The sequence below is a fragment of the Oryctolagus cuniculus genome, chromosome 9 (genome assembly GCF_964237555.1).
Source record: "Oryctolagus cuniculus chromosome 9, mOryCun1.1, whole genome shotgun sequence".
NCBI lineage: Eukaryota > Metazoa > Chordata > Mammalia > Lagomorpha > Leporidae > Oryctolagus > Oryctolagus cuniculus.
This window is the reverse complement of record NC_091440.1, coordinates 102,888,165-102,905,906: the sequence shown is the minus strand read 5'-3', so window position 1 is coordinate 102,905,906 and position 17,742 is coordinate 102,888,165. Positions and strand designations below refer to the sequence as shown.

Sequence of the window (17,742 nt, the reverse complement as noted above, 5' to 3'; positions counted from 1 at the left end):
CATGCCCAGAACACCATCAGCTTCGGGGTCCCAGACACCACACCTTTCTGGAATCCCTCTGGGATCATCACTGCTCAAAACAACCAGACTCCACGCCCCAGGTTCAGTTGCCAGCCCAACCTCGTGTCCTCTACCACACACAATTTCCTTCCCCCATCTCAGCCCTACTCTTCTTCCCCAGCTCCTCCTGGGTCAGTAGCCTCTTCTCTCTAGGGGCCCAAATCAGCCCAGCTGTCACCATCTCCCCCTCAGCCAATCCTCCTCCCATCTGGCTCCACCTCCTCCCCTGGCTGGAAGCACACACAAAGCCTGGGGTAATACTGAGAGCTCCTGGGCAGGGATAGGTGGGAAGGGGCACAGAGGGGGAGGAGAGGCCAGGAGGCAGCTCCCTTTGTAGCAGACATTCACACCAGCACACCAGCTCCCTCCTCCCCCCTCCCTCCCTCTTCCCAAGCCACCCCCGCTGGGGGGGGGGGGGGCGGGGAGTGGAGAAGGGAGTGGAGAGAAGAAGGGAGTGCCTCACCCACTGAGGAAAGGGAAAATGGCTCCTGACCGCAGAAGCCGGCCCAGGGCACCCAGCTGCCAACATAGGACAGACAGGAAGTGGCAGGGGAGGGGGGCGGGGTTGACAGAGGTAGCCAGGAGAGACTGCCCTCACAGGAGACTTCCCAAATAGCTACCTGGCCCCAGGTCCAAATGCAACCCATCTTTAACACCTACTCTGGGATGACCCAGTTCTTGAGAGGTCACACCTATGTCCTAGGCAAGGAAACCCAAGGACACCAACACACACATGAAGGGTCAAACTCTGGGAGGGACTGGACCACTCCTCCAACCATCATCAGGTTTTCCGTCACCAGGGACAGAGCTGAAGTCTGCAAGCGCTCGGCTTCCTCCTTGACCCCATCCAAAGTCCCAGCAGGAACACCGGAGCCATGTCCAAAGCCCCCAAATTTTAAGAAGGTAGACAGTGATAGGAAACAATGTTTCCTTCAATACCACAAGGAGCTTAGCTCCTGACCCTCCCCCTTCTCCCCCCTAAATGCTTCTGGCTCCGCCCTTCTGGAGTTAACCATATACTAGGGAACATAAGACATTAGGCTGGACAAAGCCCCATCAGCCTCCCCCTCTGACTCAGCCCAGGATCAGGCCAGGTACAAAAAAGCCCCTCACATTCCCATGGGAATAGGACACCAGCCCCAATCATTTTCTTAAGGGCTTCTCTCCAGTAATCCCCAGGTCATCACTCCATCACCACCCACATCTCAGAGACAAGGACAAAGCCACGGAGGCAAGGGGGACATCCTCCCATCCACAGACGACTCCCAGACCTCTCAGACACCACGCTGAAATGGCGAGCGGCAACCCGGCTGAGATACAGAGATTTGGGAAAGGGGCAGGAATGGGGTGTGGCAAGTGGAAAAACTGGGTCATGCTGCAGCTTGGGGCAGAGTTCACCCTGGAAGCCTGCACAACTGCTAGCAATTTGGGGGACAGTCCCAGACCAAGGGCCCAATGGGAGGCCAAGATGCAGAACCAACCGTGGCCAGACAGCACCACTACTCCTCCCAGCACAGAAAAGATAGGCTCTCCTCACCTCGCTGCCACCCACCCCCAGCGCCCAGCCCCCACCCTGGGCAAAGGCAAACCCCGCTCTGCACAGCAATGAACCTCAAGCCTAAGTTTCTGACCCAATACCGGGAAACCCAGTAACAAGACTGACCCCTCTCCTAAATGACCTGCTCGATGTGAAGAATTCCAACTCAGAAAATGCCAGATACGAAAGCATCTCTCCCGGACCACCTCAACTTCCAGCTGCAGCTGAGAGAGAAGGCAGAAGTGGAAAACGATTGATGGGAAATAAAACAGGACCAGTGGGCTCCACAGTCAGAAAAGTAGAAGCAGAGAGGATGAAACATGGCCCTCAAGGGAAAAAAGAGGTCAAGAAAACAAGCAGGTGCATTAGATAGGGGCTCTGAGAGGACGAGGGAGACAGCGCCGAGGTCCATGACATCAGCCCTCATCTGAGGGCAGAGAAGGGCTATTCCAATTGGGCAGGCTGGTTATAACCATACGGGTTTGGCCAGTTCACGGAGCCACCCCAAAACACAGATAGCGCAACCCCTAACACACCCACACAAACATTAGACACTGCCAGCACAAACCCCAGGCTACATCACAGGCAAAAAGCAGCCTCTAGGGAAAAAAGCCAGCCTCATGGCCACTGGGCAGAGAAGAGAGGGGCCCTAACTCCTCCTGCCCCCTCATGGGAGGCTCCTCAGGCTACTAAATCCCCCCCCAAGGCCCCATCACAGCCCCACTCAAAACATTCCAGCAATTTGCCAGAAGCACTGTAGATCCTGCTAGGGAGCGAGATTCAAACTTCACACAGTTGAAACAGCACAGAAAACCGGTAACTGATCAGAAGCTAAAAATAATCAGATAGCAAGCAACCAACACTCCCTCTGTCTTTCCCACAGCAGTGACCACAGGCTCCTCCGACTGCACCCTCCAACGCCTCCACTACCCCCAAAGAGCCCCCCCCCCCCGCAGGGTCCCAGCGACCTGCGGTGCTCCCCAGACCCACGCAAGGGAACGCCTGCCAGTCGGGAGAGCTCCCTCAGCCGGGAACTGCACGGCATTCCTCCAGACAAGCGGGTGCAGCAAGCTCGCATCTGGGCCCGTGGTGCCCGGGAGGCGCATGGCTGCCACCCCCCTCACACAAGAGCTCCTCAAAGGGAACCACTCCCTTCGGATGCCCTTCCACCTCGGGCTCTGCACAGCCAGCCACAACGCCCTGCCTTCGCAGTCACTAGGGAGGGCACAAAGGCCTCCTTCCTGCCCCCGGGCCCCTGGGAAGGTGTTACCTGGGTGGGGTGGGGGCAGGCTGTTGTTCAAAAGTGCATCCATATCCTCCTCCTCACTGCCCGCTGAGCAGGGGGACGGTGAGCCCAGGCCCGACGCCATCCCCTTCCGCTGCTCCCGGCCAGGGAATCGGCCCAGCTGCTCCTGCCTGCGGCCTGGGGCCCTCTACACTGGCCCGAGTCACTGTGCGGGGGAGGGGGGAGAAAGAGAACAGTCAGTGACGCGCACCGGCCCCCTCCCCCACCCCCACCCGTTCTTTCCGCCACCCCCCCAACCCCAGCCACCCCGGCAGGGCACCCGAACCACTCAGGCTGAACTTAGTTCCACACTCCTCGGGGGCAGCCCGGAAGCCGGCGCCCCAACAAGCGCCCCCGCGAAGAGAGGCAGCGACGCCCCCGAGGACAGACTGGTGCAGGCGTGGGGAGGGGAGCAGCCGGCCCGGCCCAAGCAGGGTGTGACGGGGGAGGGGGTCCGAGTGACCGCGGCGCGGGCTGGGGGGGCGGCGAGGCGGCCGGCGGCGAGGCGCTCGGGGACACAAGGTCACTTGGGGGTGGGGGGGCGCCTCCCTGCGCCCTGGGAGGGGCCAGTTCCCAGACAGGGCAGCTCTCCAAGGGCTGTCCTCTGGGACAACTCAGGTTCTGCTCCGGAGCCGCGGGGACCAGGGGGGCGTGGAGGCTCGGGTGCGCCGGGGGGTGGGGGGGTCCGGAGGCAGGGACGTGGGGGGCAGGAGAGCGCCCACCCGGAAGGGGGCCGGGCCACGTGTCCCGGGGGGCAAGTGAGCAAAGGGCGAGGGGGCGGGCGCCGGGCATTGTGGGAGACCCAGCCCGAGCCGGGGGTCGCGGGGAGCGGGGCGGGGGTGGGGGGAAGCCAGGCACCCTGCAGGGAAGGGAAGGGAAGAGTCGGCCCCTCAGGGCAGGGGGCGGTCCGCGGGTCTGAGGAGCCCGAGGAAGGAGCGGCTGAGGGGATGGCTCTCGGGGTTTGTCGGGCTGAGGGGAGCGTCCCTGCGGAAAACCGGCACTCTCCTCACCCTCGAGCCGCCGCAGGTCGTGCTGGGTCCGGCCGGTTGTCACTCCCGCTCCGGCTCCTCCTCGCCGCGGCCGAAGGGGGGAAAATGGCTCCGGCTCCGGCGTCGCCTCTTAAAGGGCCCGAAACACCGGCCGGGAAATCCCACCGCACAGGCCCCGCCCCCCCACGGACAGCCCATAATAACCTCAACCAACTCCAACCCCCCCTCCACTACCGCCACCCTCCTCCCTAGGTCTCCCGGGCAACCCCCGCCCCCTCGTCGCTCAGGCAACCATTGGCCACGCCCCCTCAGAGCGCGCGAGCGCGCGCGCGTCACCCGGGCAACCGCCCACCTCCTGGCCATCCCATAATACACACGGACACCCCACATACACTCACACACACCGATTTCCCCCCCACACTCCTTATACATATATGCGGTGGGGGGGCGGCTGACATAATACTACCGGCCTTTTGCAACTAACCCTCTCCTCTCTCTGACATCCCATAATAACCATCCTTTGCCAACTTCTTCACTCTTGGCTCTAATGCTAACATCCCATAATAATTCATCACCTCTCCCTCCCCAGGGCCATCCCATAATAAGCACCCCTCCCAGTACTTCAGCCTCATATCCCATAATACTCATCCCCACCCCCCCACAGACATCCCATAATAACCACCCTTCATCCACCCCCAGCTTGATATCCCATAATAATCAGAAACTCACCCCCCACACACACATACTACAACGGACACTCGGCCTCCTCCCACACACATCCCATAATAATCAGTCTCCCACTTTCTATACTGACATCCCATAATAACCAACCCCCTAGAGCTGCCCTCAGTCCCAGAAGGCTAGGGTCTAGAATGCTTACAACTCCACGCCCAGCCTTCATGCTCTCCTTCTAGCTCCACTCCCCCCCTGTCAAAAAGATATCCCATAATGATCAGCAGCCCCACTGTCACCCCCCCAGATGAACATCTAACCTTTCCTAACACTGCAAAAACATCCCATAATAATTTTACTCCCCCACCCACACCCTGACATCCCATAATTTCAAGGAACCTGTGGTCAAGCAGACATACCATAATACTCCCAGCACAACCCAGTGTCACATCCCATAATGCTCCATCTCCACTCAGCCAGGCATCCCATAATACTCCTGTGCCTACCTCCCCCACCTGCAGAAGCTGTCAGTCTGTTCTAACACCCAGAGCTGGGAGAGACAGGCTACCCACACTGCCCTGTACCCGCCCCCACTTGCACACACCTTATTCCCTTCCTCGGCCAGAGCAGTATCCTGGCATAAACAGTTTCTTGATGTCTAGATGTCTAAGACCCTATTTTCCCTCATCCGGTCATTTCCAGACACTCAGCAGCTGAGCACCACCAACCTAGGGCTCCACCCCAGTCTCACCAAAATCCAAGTATTTTCCAGATGTTTACTTCCAGCTCATAGTTTTGAGTAAGACTAACCAGATACCATGCTGATCAGATGAAACATTTACATAAAGTTTAATTTGCCCCAGAACACCCCAGTAATCACAAATTGCCATCCAAAGACTACTTCTCAACATTCCAGCCGTCCTGTCTCCACCCCTCTCAGGTCCGGGATCTTTGACCAACACTCTCAGTCCACTCCTATGGGTGGAATACCATCACGTTGTGACCTGAGGGTCCTGCCATATTAACACACCAAGACCCCAGTGAGACCCGTTCTCCCTCCTCTCCCCACTATTCACATCCTTTCAACATTTATTGACAGAGTACCTAGCAAGGCACAGAGCTGGCACCATTAAGAACCCAAAGAAACACAAACTGTGATACAAGTTAGAATGCCCTTGTGTCAAGAGAGAACTACCAACTGCCATTTCCCAATTTCCTGTTCGGAGGATAAAACAAATCCCAACTGGTCTCAGCATAGATCATGTATCAGCAAAGTTCTTGGAGGTCCTTCTAGAAAAGGCTAGAAAGTATTCCAAAAGGACTTACAGATGACTGCTCCAGATAATCTCCTATCTGTTCCCTACATCCTAAGAGACTTCAACTGGAAAGCAATGTTGCTTCTTCCAGCGTTCTTAATACTGAAACCTAGGGTGCCAGTGCTAAAACCTAGGGGGCAGCTGGAAGAAGCTCCTGCCTCCTGGCTTCAGATCAGCCAATCGAGGCCAACTGGGGAGTGAACCAGCAGATGGAAGACCCCCCCACCTCTTCTCTCTCTGTGTAACTCTGATTTTCAAATAAATAAATAAATCTTTATTTTAAAAAAAAAACTCTGAAACGTATACCACATCCTCCCTTCTTAAGGGATTTATCAGCATGCCAGAATTTTACTCTATTCTTGAACACCAAATCTTGCTTATTTATCCTCAATATCTCATATTTTTCAGACACTTTCTTCTTTCTATCTCCTGAAGTCTCATAATACTTTCAATTGCCCCCGTCTTCTTCCTGTTGAGCTCCTTCCTTTTGAGCAAAACCGTGCTTATGGGCTGGAGTTTGTGTTGCCTGCCTGCCATGTCAGAGTCCCTGGGTTCAAGTCCCAGCTCCACCACCAGTACAGTTCCTGTTAATGCACACTCTGGGAGACAGCAAGTGATGGCCCAAGTAGTTGGGTCCCTGCTACCCATCTTGAGTTCTGGGTTCCTGGCTTCAGCCTGACCCAGCCCTGGCTGTTGTGGGCATTTGGGAAGTGAACCAGCAGATAGAAGATCTGTCTCTTTTTGTCTCTTTGCCTTTCAAAAACATTAACAAAAAAAAATTTTTTTAATCTTACTTGTACACTGTTCGCTATCTTCCCCTCCCCATCTGTAGTCAACATTCCAAAATGCCTTCATTCAGTTAGGCTACAAGGTAGCCTTCCAACATAAACAACCCCCCCCCCCAACTGTGCTTTCTCTCCTGTCACCCTGAGAACCCAGCCCTGGAGTTGAAAGAAACCAATCTTAAAACTCTTTGGTCCTCAGTCTATCCATTTTTCCTTCTTCCTGACCTGGGGAGAATCAGGACCTGCATGAAAACTAACGTCCCAACACCACTGCCTGGCTGCCCCTGACCCCTAAGCCAAGAGAAGGAGTCCCTTGGCTCTCCTATGCCTTTTGCCCTGCAGGAGTGGGGAAGATGGAAAAGAACCCTGAACGTGCTCATGGGAAGGGCCCTTCCTGGCCAGAAGCGGGTGACCTGACCCTCACAACCATCTCTGTGCTCAATTTCCCAGAGAACGGGCTTTTCCAGATGGTCCTCACCTCTTCAGGACCCAAAGGACTGGAGAACTGACAAGAAGCGAGTTCAGGGGAGACAAGAACTTGCTTTCAGCATTCCCAGTCCCGTTCCCCCAAGCAGAGCACCAGGGATGCATCTGACAGGTCTCTGCACCAGCTCCTGCCTGACTGTATTCCCCATGGAACTGTCTTCTTAGGACCAGAGTTTGCAGCATCAAAGACCTCAGGTCTCGCCAGAAGTTCCCACTGTCACCTTTGAAGTTCGTGTTTTCTTTTTCCAACATCCACTCCAACTTCCTGGACCACCCTCTTGCTGCCGTCGCTGTGGTGTGTGGCCATTTCCCGTATTCTGCAAGGCTGCCGTAGTGTCCCTCACTAAATTCTCCTGCCATCGATATTGGGCCCCTCCCTTGCGCAGACCCTCCCCCGTGCACAGAGGACTAGAGGTGACATGTATGCCCTGCAATGAGGGAGAGGAGACATACAACGTGGGTGTGTCTCCTCCCAATGAGTTTCTTCTGCCTACATGGAGTTTCCAGACACCCATTATGGCTTTTTCTGTCCACATTTCCCTAGGGGCTCCAGTCTGTCACTGGACCTCAAATTCCCTTGTGTCGATTTCTGCATCTGCCCCAAACCCTTCCTGTCTTCCACATACCACATTACCACAATGACTCCTAAGGAGTTCTAAGTAGGTAGTCCCTGCATCTTGTCTGTGATGTACAATACTGGCACCTTTTGCCCATCACATTCTCTCTGGCCCCCATCCCTAAGGTTCCACCCCTGTATTCCCTTACTTCTCCTCCCCCCCCTTTCCCTGGTCCCCCCACAAGGACAAGGTCAAATCCCTTCCTCTCTGCTTGAGTTCCAGAGAACCAGGATGTATGCCTGCTGCTTTTGTGGTCTTCATACTTCCAGGGCTCCCCTTCCTACTCTAGCCCCATGCTACCCTACCAGATAAGTTTAATAAATAAACACTGACATGATTGGCCCACAGAGACTGAGGGTAGGATAATCTCCTAATTAATGCATCCAGGAGGACGCCTCCCCCCCCCCCAGCCAATTGCCTTAGATTTTTAAAAAAATATTTATTTATTTGAAAGGCAGAGTTACAAAGAGGAAGAGGCAGAGAGAGAGAGGTCTTCCATCCACTGGTTCACCCCACAAAAGGCCACAGCCGTGGGCCGCTGGATCTGAAGCCAGGAGCTAGAAGCCAGGCGCTTCCTCTGGGTCTCCCGTGCAGGTGCAGGGCCCAAGCACTTGGGCCATATTCTCTGGCTTTCCCCAGGCCATAGCAGAGAGCTGGATCAGATGTGGAGCAGCCGGGACTCGAACCAGTGCCCATATGGGATGCTGGCACTACAGGAGGCAGCACCCTGCCTCAGAATTCTGTTTCCATCCCATGGTACAAAAGAACCTTGAATAACAGGTTGTCCATGAAATTTCTGGCATATGCTGTACAATGCCTCTCCTTGCATCCCTGTTCTCTGTGAGCCAGAGAAACCCTGCTCCTAAGAGGTCCGAGGGACCACAGTGTTATGCTCCATTAGAGACGGGGACCAGAAAGACAACACAAGGAAGTCCCAATGACATGACCCTGCACTGGACAGGATGCACAGCCTGTGGGGTCTGGGGACGGGCTGCATGGAAGCAAAGCAACCTGTGCACACCCCCTGCCCGAGTGTTTGTCCTAAGCCTCAAACCCCAGAAGTGAGAGAGGAACAGGAGTCCTTGGGCCCTGTGGTCCCCTTGGTGTACCACCCAGCAAGCACATGGAAGGTCTTGCTTCCAGCAGGCACTGCAGGTCCTGGGCTGGCATCCTGTAAGCTCACCAAGTGGTGAAAAGGACCCAGGTGGCCCAGGGTTCAGATTTGGCTCCCTTGAGCCTGCCCCAGGGGCCCCTTCAAACAGCTGTCACCAAAGAAACCTCTCCAGCCAGTTACTCCTGCCAGGCCTCAGGTCTGGCTCCAGGGCTCACCCCACCCTCCCCAGCGCCTTCCTTCCTTTCCTTCCCCCTCCTCCTCCCCAGAGCTTCACCTACCCTGGACAGCCCCACCCAGCTGTGCAGGGCACATCCCATAATAATCCTCCTCGCTAGCCCCCACCCCCCCCAAAAGAGAGGCGGCCATCCCATAATAGCCACCCACAAGAGACATTCCGCGGTGACCGCCCCCTCCCTGCAGAGCTGCTGGGAGCAGCCATCCCATAATAGCCGGCCGCCTGTTTTACTGGTTACGGCTGTGGAGGGAGCTGGAGAGGAAATGGAGGGGAGGGGGAGGGGAGGTGGCTCTAGGGCCCCCACTTGTGGAAGGGAGGGAGAAGGAGAGGGAGAGTGCAGCAGGGGTTAGAAAGCCAGAGAGGACGTCGTGCAGGTGGGAGGAAGGAGCCCCTGGCCACCCCAGCCCCACCTCGGGGCTTTCGGGACTTTCTCCCCGGTCCCCAGGGGCTGCCTTTGCCCATCGGCACCCGGAGGAGGCTGCTAGTCAGGGAGATGCCAGGATGAGTCGGGGCGCCCAGGGGGTGCGCCCGGAAGGAGATGGCTTTCAGGTGTCCCTCTGAAAGAGAGGCGAGAGGAGGCTGACCTTGGAGAGGCTGGGAAAGGAGTGAGGGGTGAGGGGTGGGGGGCTAGAGAAGAGCTCCTCGGGCCCTCCCCACCCTGCACCACCATCCCATAATAATCCCCCCAGCCCCACTCCCCCTCCCATACGCGACATCCCATAATATCTTCTGGAGAAGCAGTCCCCGCAGTAGGTACAAAGAGCTATCCCATAATAAGCTTCCCCACCCCCACTCGCCACCCCCCCAACCTGGCCCCCCCCTCCGTCACATGCAGCCGGTGCCATCCCCCGCTGCTCCCCCCTCTGGCCACCGAAGGCCTTGCCAGCCCATAATACTCTTGCCTCTGGTCGCAGGAGGCCTCCAGCCCATAATACTCCCTTCCACCACCACCCCCCCTTCCCGCCCCGCACCCCTTCCTCCCGCCTCCAGTTGGAGCCGGGCCTCACCAGCCCATAATATTTCCCAGTCTCCTAAGGCTGTTCCAGCCCATAATACTCTCCCTGTCTCCTAAGGCCTCTCCATCCCATAATACTGCCAGACGCCTGACCTGTGGGCCAAACCCCAGCCCGTTCCACACATCGAGGCTGTGTCAGCGCCGCCGGTCTCCCTCCCCGTCCCTCCTCCCCCAGCCGGCGCGCTCCCTCGCGGGCGCTCTCCCGCCCCGCTGCCCCGGGCCCCTCGCCCGGCCCCACCCCGTGCCTGCCTGGGCCCTTGCTTCCCCTCCAGCCGCCTCCCTTGCCCTTCTCCTCACGACTGGGTTCTTCCGCGAACCCCCTCTTCTTCCAACTGCGCTTCTCCACCTAGCCCTTAGGCCCGTGGGGTGGACCTCAGGCTGGTGGGGCGGGCGGCCCCTGGAGACCGCTTGACCTGGCGCCCTGGCGCCGTGCCCAGCCTGGCTCGGGCCCCAGCCCCCGGCCCTGGTTGCGAGTGGTGGTGGCGGCAGCCCAGCCCCGGGTGAGGCGTCACCTGGAGTCCTGCAGCCTTCCAGCTTGCCTTGGGCATCACAAGCAGACTCTGCCCATGGCATCTCCTCCCATACCCTCCTTGGACAAAGACCACACGTCTTTGGGCCCCTAAAGAGACTTTCAGAGGTGATCTCGTTGACCCAGGACGTGGGGATTAGAAGCCCCATTTCACAGAGGCGAAGAAAGAGGCTCCCGGGAGTTTCAGTAGTGGCTGAAATGGCCCTGCCAAGAAGTGACAGCTGAAATTAGTACTCAAGATGGTCTGACTCCAGTCCTCCCAGCCTTGAGAGCTCCCAGACTTCCTGTGACAAACTCCACCTTCGCTCCCGTCCACTCAGAGTTCCTCTAGAGAGGAGAGCGCGGGGAGAATACACCCATCGCTCTTGGCCCCCAGGGCTCCCCCTGAAAGAATGGAGGAGCAAGGCTCCGTGAGAGATCTGCCCCATTTCTTCCCAGGCACCCAAGTGGCAGGGATTTCCCTCAGGATGGCCAGGACCGAGAAGGAAGCATCTCCGCCCTGCTTCAGGACCCCTCGCCTCTGCCCTCGTTCTCTGAGCCGGTTCCTATTTCCCAAACCGATGATTGTTCCTCTTCCAACACGAGGCATGATGTATCCTGCAAGGAGACAGATGTCCAGGAACTAGAGAACCAGGAGACAGCCTGCTCCCCCATTTTAGCTGATGGGCAGTGGGAGGACTGCCTGGGAGCTCGGGGGGGGTGCTGGAAGGAAGCCTGAGCCCCCCTGCCTGTGTGCCACCCACAGGCTACTTCTCCCTGAGCCCTCTATGGGGTGCAGCCTGCCTGTGTCCCCGGGAAGGGCAGGGCAGGGAAATGGATTAGGAACATGGGAAGAGGGGGCAGAGGTGATACAGCACAGGGACACGGGCAGTCGGGAGAGGTGGCCTTGCCTGAGGGGCAAAGAAGAAACCAGCGGTGGTACAGAATGGAGCCAGGAATGAGGAAGGGAGAAATACCAGGAAAAGCAGGCGGCAAAGAGTGGGAGTGTGGGAGCCACTTCCTCCTGGGGGACCTTAAGACCTCAGATTCTCCAAGGTGGAACAGTGTCCCCAACTCAGAGGGTTTGTGTAGTAATTAAATAAGATCTTGCACCGTACGCATTACGTTGAAGTCTTGCCATACAGGAGCATATTTTAAAATCCTGTTAGCCCTCTGACTCTGGCCCTGCCTCTCAAATGTTTCTTCTTCCCCTCCTTTGGGTTTTCCCGCAGCTCACAGGAGGCAGCTCCAGGACCTGGATTTTCTGCATCTTGCCTCCCTCATACAGCTCGCTCAGGAATTGTGGGGAACCCTGGGAAAGTGATGACTGCGACAGATCTTAACCCTCCCCAGCCTGTTCCCTGTAGGGTTCTGTTCAGTCCTCCTCTGCCTACAACCTCTTCTCGCCTCTCTGTTCTCACAGGGGAACCCTTTGCAAATGAATGTGGGTAACAACCCAGCAGCGCTTTAACGCCAGAGATGTCACACTGGACGCAGCCACTCCCATCAGCGTCTCCCATCCACCATGGCACACTTCTCCCAGCTGGTGCAGGAGCTCCAAGGACAGCCCTTCTCCTTAAAGCCGGCCCACCTCGCTTCCCTACACGCAGCGTCCGTGTGAGCAAAAGCCTACCCAGAACCTTCAGGGGCTGCCCATTGTCCTCTAAATTAAGGGCCAGCGCCTTCCCCTGCGCTTCAGCATCTTCTGTCTTGCATAACTGTTATCACTGTCTTTTCTGTGGTCCCTGCTAGATTGCACACTACTTCACAGCAAGAGATGACTGTCCATTCATGCAACAAATATTTATTGAGCACTTCCTCTGTGCCAGGCACTGTTCTAGGTGTTAGGGGGCAGGGGTCTGGGAGGGGATCTCATTAGAAAACCGAAACACAAACATTCTGCCCCCACGGAGCTCACATTCTACCTAGGGAGATGGGTGGGAGGAGACAGGCGAGAAGCTGTGAAAGGGGAAATAAATAAATAAGTACATTACGTGGTATGTTAGAAGGTGACACATGTGGTGAGTTTGAGTTACTTTGGAATTCACTCGTGTAACCTGCACATAAGAGTACTCGAGTAATTGTGGAAAATTGTGTTCAGTTCAGTTTGGATAGGGCAAAGTGCTGAGAGTTGGGACCACAATGAGATCTGAAACTATTGGTGTTCTCAGGGTAGAAAGAGCACTAGTCTTGACCCCTGAGGATGAAGCAGGATGGAGCAGGTGCGACCCATCAGGCCTCTTTCTAGTGCAGGGCGAGTTAAGGGCCTGGCTCAGGCGTCTAACTTCCACCCAGGTGAGAAAGGACCCAGCTGGGAGGTTACCGTCTGAGGAATCTGGGTCAGTTCCTGGGTTTGGCCACCAGGGGTCATTTTACCCCAGTAAATCTCCAACTGTGGCACTCCCAGAAACACACAGGCGCGCGCGCGCGCGTGTGCACACACACACACACACACACACACACACACACACAAAAGGCTTATTCTGAACTAAAACACACAGAGAGGAGAAGCACACAGCATTGAGAGACAGGAACAGAAATGCATACAGGACCGGTGTGCAGCAACAAGTGCCCTCGCCACCCTCAGAATCTGAAGGTGTCGAAGCAGCAGCTCTACAGCCCCTCCCAGCGCCCCACTTGGGTGAGGAGAAAAGGAAACAGTAGATGGCCCGGTTCCCTTGCCTCCAGCTCGCCAAGAACAGCCCAGCGGTTCCTGTGCTCCCGTCGTGTCTCCCCCTTACTTCCCTGTGAGCTGTCTCCTGGCTGTGGCAGAGAGGCCCCCTCCCTCCCCTCCTAGCTTCACCCCGTCCCAGGGCTCGTAGGTAGTGTTCCACTGGGGGTGCCAGCCCCAGCAGCTCTCAGGAAACCCCAGGCCTTAGGGCCTCTGATTAGCACATACTTTGCTGAGCACTGCCCTCTGCCCGCACAAATGAAGACTGCAAATGTCTGCGATGGCCTGGGAGAAGTTGGACATGAACTCGAACACTAAGGCAAGCGGTTCTCAAAGCATAATCCAGAGACCAACTCTTTGATGAAGCCCCTGAGGTCACCAGATCACGTGTGCCTTCATCCTCACTCCTCACAAGTGGAGCCTCCAGAGGCCTCACGAGGTGCGATGGCACTGTCGCTCTCACAGTTATTGGAACGTGCGTTTGTGTATTTCTGTGTTCCAAGTACCTGTTTCACATCTAATATGGCTAAGTACTCAAAGAACAAAGAATAAGCGAAAGCTATCTGGGATTCTCAGTTTTAAGACGGTGAAAAGGGTCTGAGACTAAAAATTTTGAGTTCTGATGCTTTAGTACAAAAAAATTTCTCCTTACTCTGGACAAAGCAGGTGGAGAAGAAGAGAGAGAAAATTAAGAACCCAGAGTTGAGACGCCCTGAAAGGGTGGTGGTGCCAGAATGGACGACCTAGAAGAGGGAGCAGGGACTAGGATTTGGGGGGGAGCTCTGGCCCAAGTCCCCGTGTAGGGTGTCAGGCCTAAATTGTTACAAGTCCCTAAGAAAGAGGGAACACGATCCTGTCCACGTCGAATAAACAAACCCTGGTGTGTTGCTCAACGCTGAGCACAGGAAGCCTAGGTGGAAAGGAGAGCAGGTGGCCACGCTGGCCCTCGGGTTGGCCCGGAGCAAAGGAAAGAACCTCTCGGGAGCTTGGTGCCAAAGCCCGGAGGCCCTTCAGCTCTCAGACCCTCCAGCCATCCAACTCTGAGGTCCCCATTTTCTGTCCTGCCTGCCAGCTCTTAGCCAGTGCCTGGCTCAAGGTTATGTTTCCCTCCAATGGGAGAAGGGGTCCTCAGCTGTACCCCTGCTGAAAGAAGCCATCCCCAGCAGCACTCTTCCTTTCCTGGGACCCTTGAGCTTCCACACCAACGTGTTTCTGCATTCCAGAGCTGACGTTGGGACCCGGAAGTCCAAGTGCCAGGTCCACGTGCACAGACTGCCAGCCTGCACCCAGGGCTCTGGGGGCCGGGCGGCGTGCATTAAGATGCATTGTCCTTTCAGAGGGCTGAATCCTGGGGACACTGGGTGAGGGGCGCCCCGGGGCCGGACGGCTGGAGAAGCCCCTGACTGGTGGTATCCAGCCTGGTGATGTGGATCTCTGAAGGCCGTTCAGCGAGCGCCCCTCGATCCCCGTTGGTGGCCAAGGTCCTGGCACCGCGCTGAGTGCGCAGGCCGCGCAGGGTGTTGCGAAAACCCTCGGCGCTGAAGTAGTACACCAGCGGGTCCAGCACGCAGTTGGCGCCGGCCAGCAGCACCATCACCATGAGCACCCCGCGCACCTGATCGCGGGCCGCCTGGCTGGCCACCACCAGGTGGCTCCGCAACAGCCCGTAGACGGCCAGCGTGGTGTTGTAGGGCACGAAGCACAGCAGGAAGATGACGAGGTTGGCCAGCAGGAGGCGCACGGTCTTCCGTCGCCGCTGGCTGTGCGTGGAGTCGGGCCGCGCCAGCGTGCAAAAGACCCGGCCCGACGAGCACGCCACGGCCACGAGCGGCAGCCCGAAGCCCAGCGCCTCGGCCAGCAGCACGAGCGGCAGCAGCCTGCCTTTCCACAGCTCGTCGCTGAAGCTCTCGAAGCACAGGCGCACCTCGTGGCCCTGGTAGGTGCAGCGCGAAGGCCTGTGCACGCGGGCGGCGGGCACGGCGAACACCAGGATGAGCACCCACACGCACAAGCACAGCAGGCGCGCCACGCGGGGCCGCCGCAGGTGGCGCAGCCGCAGCGGGTGCACGATGGCGACGTAGCGGTCCACGTTGATGAGCATTAGGAAGATGCAGCTGCCGTACATGTTCATCTGGAAGATAGCGCCCGCCGTCTGGCACAGCAGATCGGGGAAGGGCCAGTAGTGCAGCGCGTAGTAGGAGAGGCGCACGGGCAGCGAGAGGGTGAAGAGCAGGTCGCTGGCGGCCAGGTTGCACATGTATATGCTCACCACCGAGTGCACGCGCAGCGCGCGCAGGAAGACCCAGAGGGCCAGGGCGTTGAGGGGGAACCCGGCTGCCAGGACCAGGCTGTAGACCACCAGGTGCAGGCGGTGAGTGGGCCGGTAGTCAGGGCACGGTGCCGAGCTGTTGGCAGAAGTGTTGGCGGAGGAGTTGGCCAACATCCTGCCCAGGTGGGAAGGGGAGCTAGGCTGGAGGCGTCATGGGGCGCACCAAGGGCCCGGCATCACATTCACCTCCAGCAGGAGGGTCTGCAGGCTGCAGCGAGAGGGTCCCAAAGGCGGCAGGGGCAGGGCATGGAGAGGTGGGCCGTGGCAGCAGGGGCCGGCGACCGCCCCGGCTAGGACGCCTTGGTCACAGCGTCATCAGCAGTGAAGACCTGGAGGAGGAAAGCAAACCAGGAGTCAGAGTTAGGCGGGGACAGGGCCACAGACATAACACACATTTGTCTCACTGACCTGCCTGACGACCTGAATCTTTTTCTTAGGCTCAAGTTTTTCATCGCCTAACCATCTGGCCAAAATAACTTCCCCACAGCACAACTAAATAGCACAAGGTTACATACACGGATTCTAGAGGCTGCCTGGGGTTGTCTCTTTTGTTTTTTAAAATAATGTGAGAGGCAGAGAGAGCAGGGGTCACTTAGCAAATGCCAGGAGCTGAGATTCAACCCAGGTCTCCCTTGTGGGTGGCAGGGACTCAAGTCATTACTGGTGCCTCCCAGGGTCTGCATTAGTGGGAAGCTGGAGTCAGGAGCCGGAGCCAGGAACCAAACCCAGGAGTCCAGGGTAGAACATGGGCATGTTAAGTGCTAGGGTAACCGCCTGCCCCTGCCTGGCTTTAAAGATTTACTTATTTATTAGTTTTTTTTTTAAAGATTTATTTTTTTATTTATTTGAAAGTCAGAATTACAAACACAGAGAGAGAGAGGCCTTCCATCCAATGGTTCACTCCCCAATTGGCTGCAACAGCCAGAGCTGTGCCAATCCAAAGCCAGGAGCCTCCCCTGAGTCTTCCACGCAGGTGCAGAGGCCCAAGGACTTGGGCCATCTTCTACTGTTTTCCCAGGCCATAGCAGAGAGCTGGATAGGAGGTGGAGCAGCCGGGACTTGAACCAGCACCCATATGGGATTCCAGCGCTTCAGGCCAGAGCATTAACCCACTGTGCCACAGCGCCGGCCCCTACTTATTTATTTGTAAAAGAGTTACAGAGAGAGAGAGAGAGGCAGGTGTCGGGGGGTCTTCCATCTGCTGGTTCACTCCCCAAATGGCTGCAATGGCCAGAGCTGGGTTGATCCGAAGCCAGAAGTGAGGAGCTTCTTCCGGGTCTCCACATAGGTGCAGGGGCCCAAACACTTGGTCCATCCTCCACTGCTTTCCCAGGCACATTAGCAAGGAGCTGGGTCAGAAGAGGAGCAGCCGGGACTCAAACCAGCGCCCATATGGGATGCGGGCACCACAGACGGTGGCTTTACCAGCTACACCACAGTAGTGGTCCTGCCTGGGGTTAAATGTTGGCTGTGGAACTGTTGTTGTGGTTAAGCAGGTTAAGCCAACCACTTGCAGTGCTCGTATCGCATATCAGAGTGCCAGTTCCATTCCTGGCTGCTCCACTTCAAATCCAGCCTCTTGCTGATGCACCTGGAAAGGCAGTGGAAGATGGCCCAAGTAGTTGGACCTCTGCCACCCGTGTGAGAGACCGGGGTGGAGTTCCTGGCTTCTAGCTTCTGCTTGACCCAGATGTGGCTGTTGCAGCCATTTGGGGAATAAACCAGCCAACAGAGGGTCAGAGTCTTTCTCTCTCCCCTTCTCTTTCTGTCATTCTGCTTTTCAACTAGATCTTAAAAATAAATAAATAAATGTATGTTGGCTCTCCTGGGGCAGAGGTTGAGATGCAACGGGGTTGAGCCACTGCTTGGGATGCCCGTATCCCAGTGGGATCCTATATCTGGGATCCTATATCACAGTGCCTGGTTTGAGTCCCAGCTACTCTGTTTCTGATCCAATTTCCTGATAATGCACCTGGGAGGCAGATGATGATGGCACAAGTACAGGTTCCTGTCATCCACATGGGAGACCCAGATGGAGTTCCGCACCCCTGGCTTCAGCTTTGCCCGGCCTTAGCTATGGCAGGCACCTGGGGGTGTGAACCAGGAGATGGAAGACCTCTCTC

The 17,742-nt window shown here is 56.9% G+C and overlaps 2 protein-coding genes and 1 long non-coding RNA gene across 22 annotated transcripts in view; all 3 read right to left on the bottom strand.

Annotated features, from left to right (window-relative positions):
- The window catches only part of CHD4 (chromodomain helicase DNA binding protein 4), a 33,335-nt gene extending 29,157 nt beyond the window's left edge, over positions 1 to 4,178 (bottom strand). For 9 of the 17 annotated variants that reach the window (XM_051850174.2, XM_051850176.2, XM_051850177.2 and 6 more), the window contains exons 1-2: positions 3,893 to 4,178; positions 2,868 to 3,048 (exon numbers count right to left, since the gene is read on the bottom strand). In XM_051850174.2, the coding sequence (XP_051706134.1) occupies positions 2,868 to 2,967 (100 nt within the window). In that variant the 5' untranslated portion in view covers positions 2,968 to 3,048; positions 3,893 to 4,178. Of the gene's footprint in view, positions 1 to 2,867; positions 3,049 to 3,182; positions 3,408 to 3,892 lie in introns of those variants that run through there. The other 8 variants (XM_051850179.2, XM_051850180.2, XM_070049314.1 and 5 more) reach the window with 2 other exon arrangements.
- A 2,093-nt stretch (positions 4,179 to 6,271) lies between these two features.
- On the bottom strand, positions 6,272 to 10,275 carry LOC138843857 (uncharacterized). The gene is made up of 2 exons (XR_011378977.1): positions 10,205 to 10,275; positions 6,272 to 9,653 (listed from the first exon to the last, which is right to left on the bottom strand). It is a non-coding gene; the product is annotated as an uncharacterized lncRNA (long non-coding RNA).
- Positions 10,276 to 12,403: 2,128 nt separating this feature from the next.
- The window catches only part of LPAR5 (lysophosphatidic acid receptor 5), an 18,593-nt gene continuing 13,254 nt past the window's right edge, over positions 12,404 to 17,742 (bottom strand). For all 4 annotated transcript variants that reach the window (XM_051850173.2, XM_051850171.2, XM_008259735.4 and 1 more), the window contains exon 2: positions 12,404 to 15,948. In XM_051850173.2, coding sequence (XP_051706133.1) covers positions 14,624 to 15,733 — 1,110 coding nt within the window. In that variant the 5' untranslated portion in view covers positions 15,734 to 15,948 and the 3' untranslated portion in view covers positions 12,404 to 14,623. The remainder of the gene's footprint in view (positions 15,949 to 17,742) is intronic.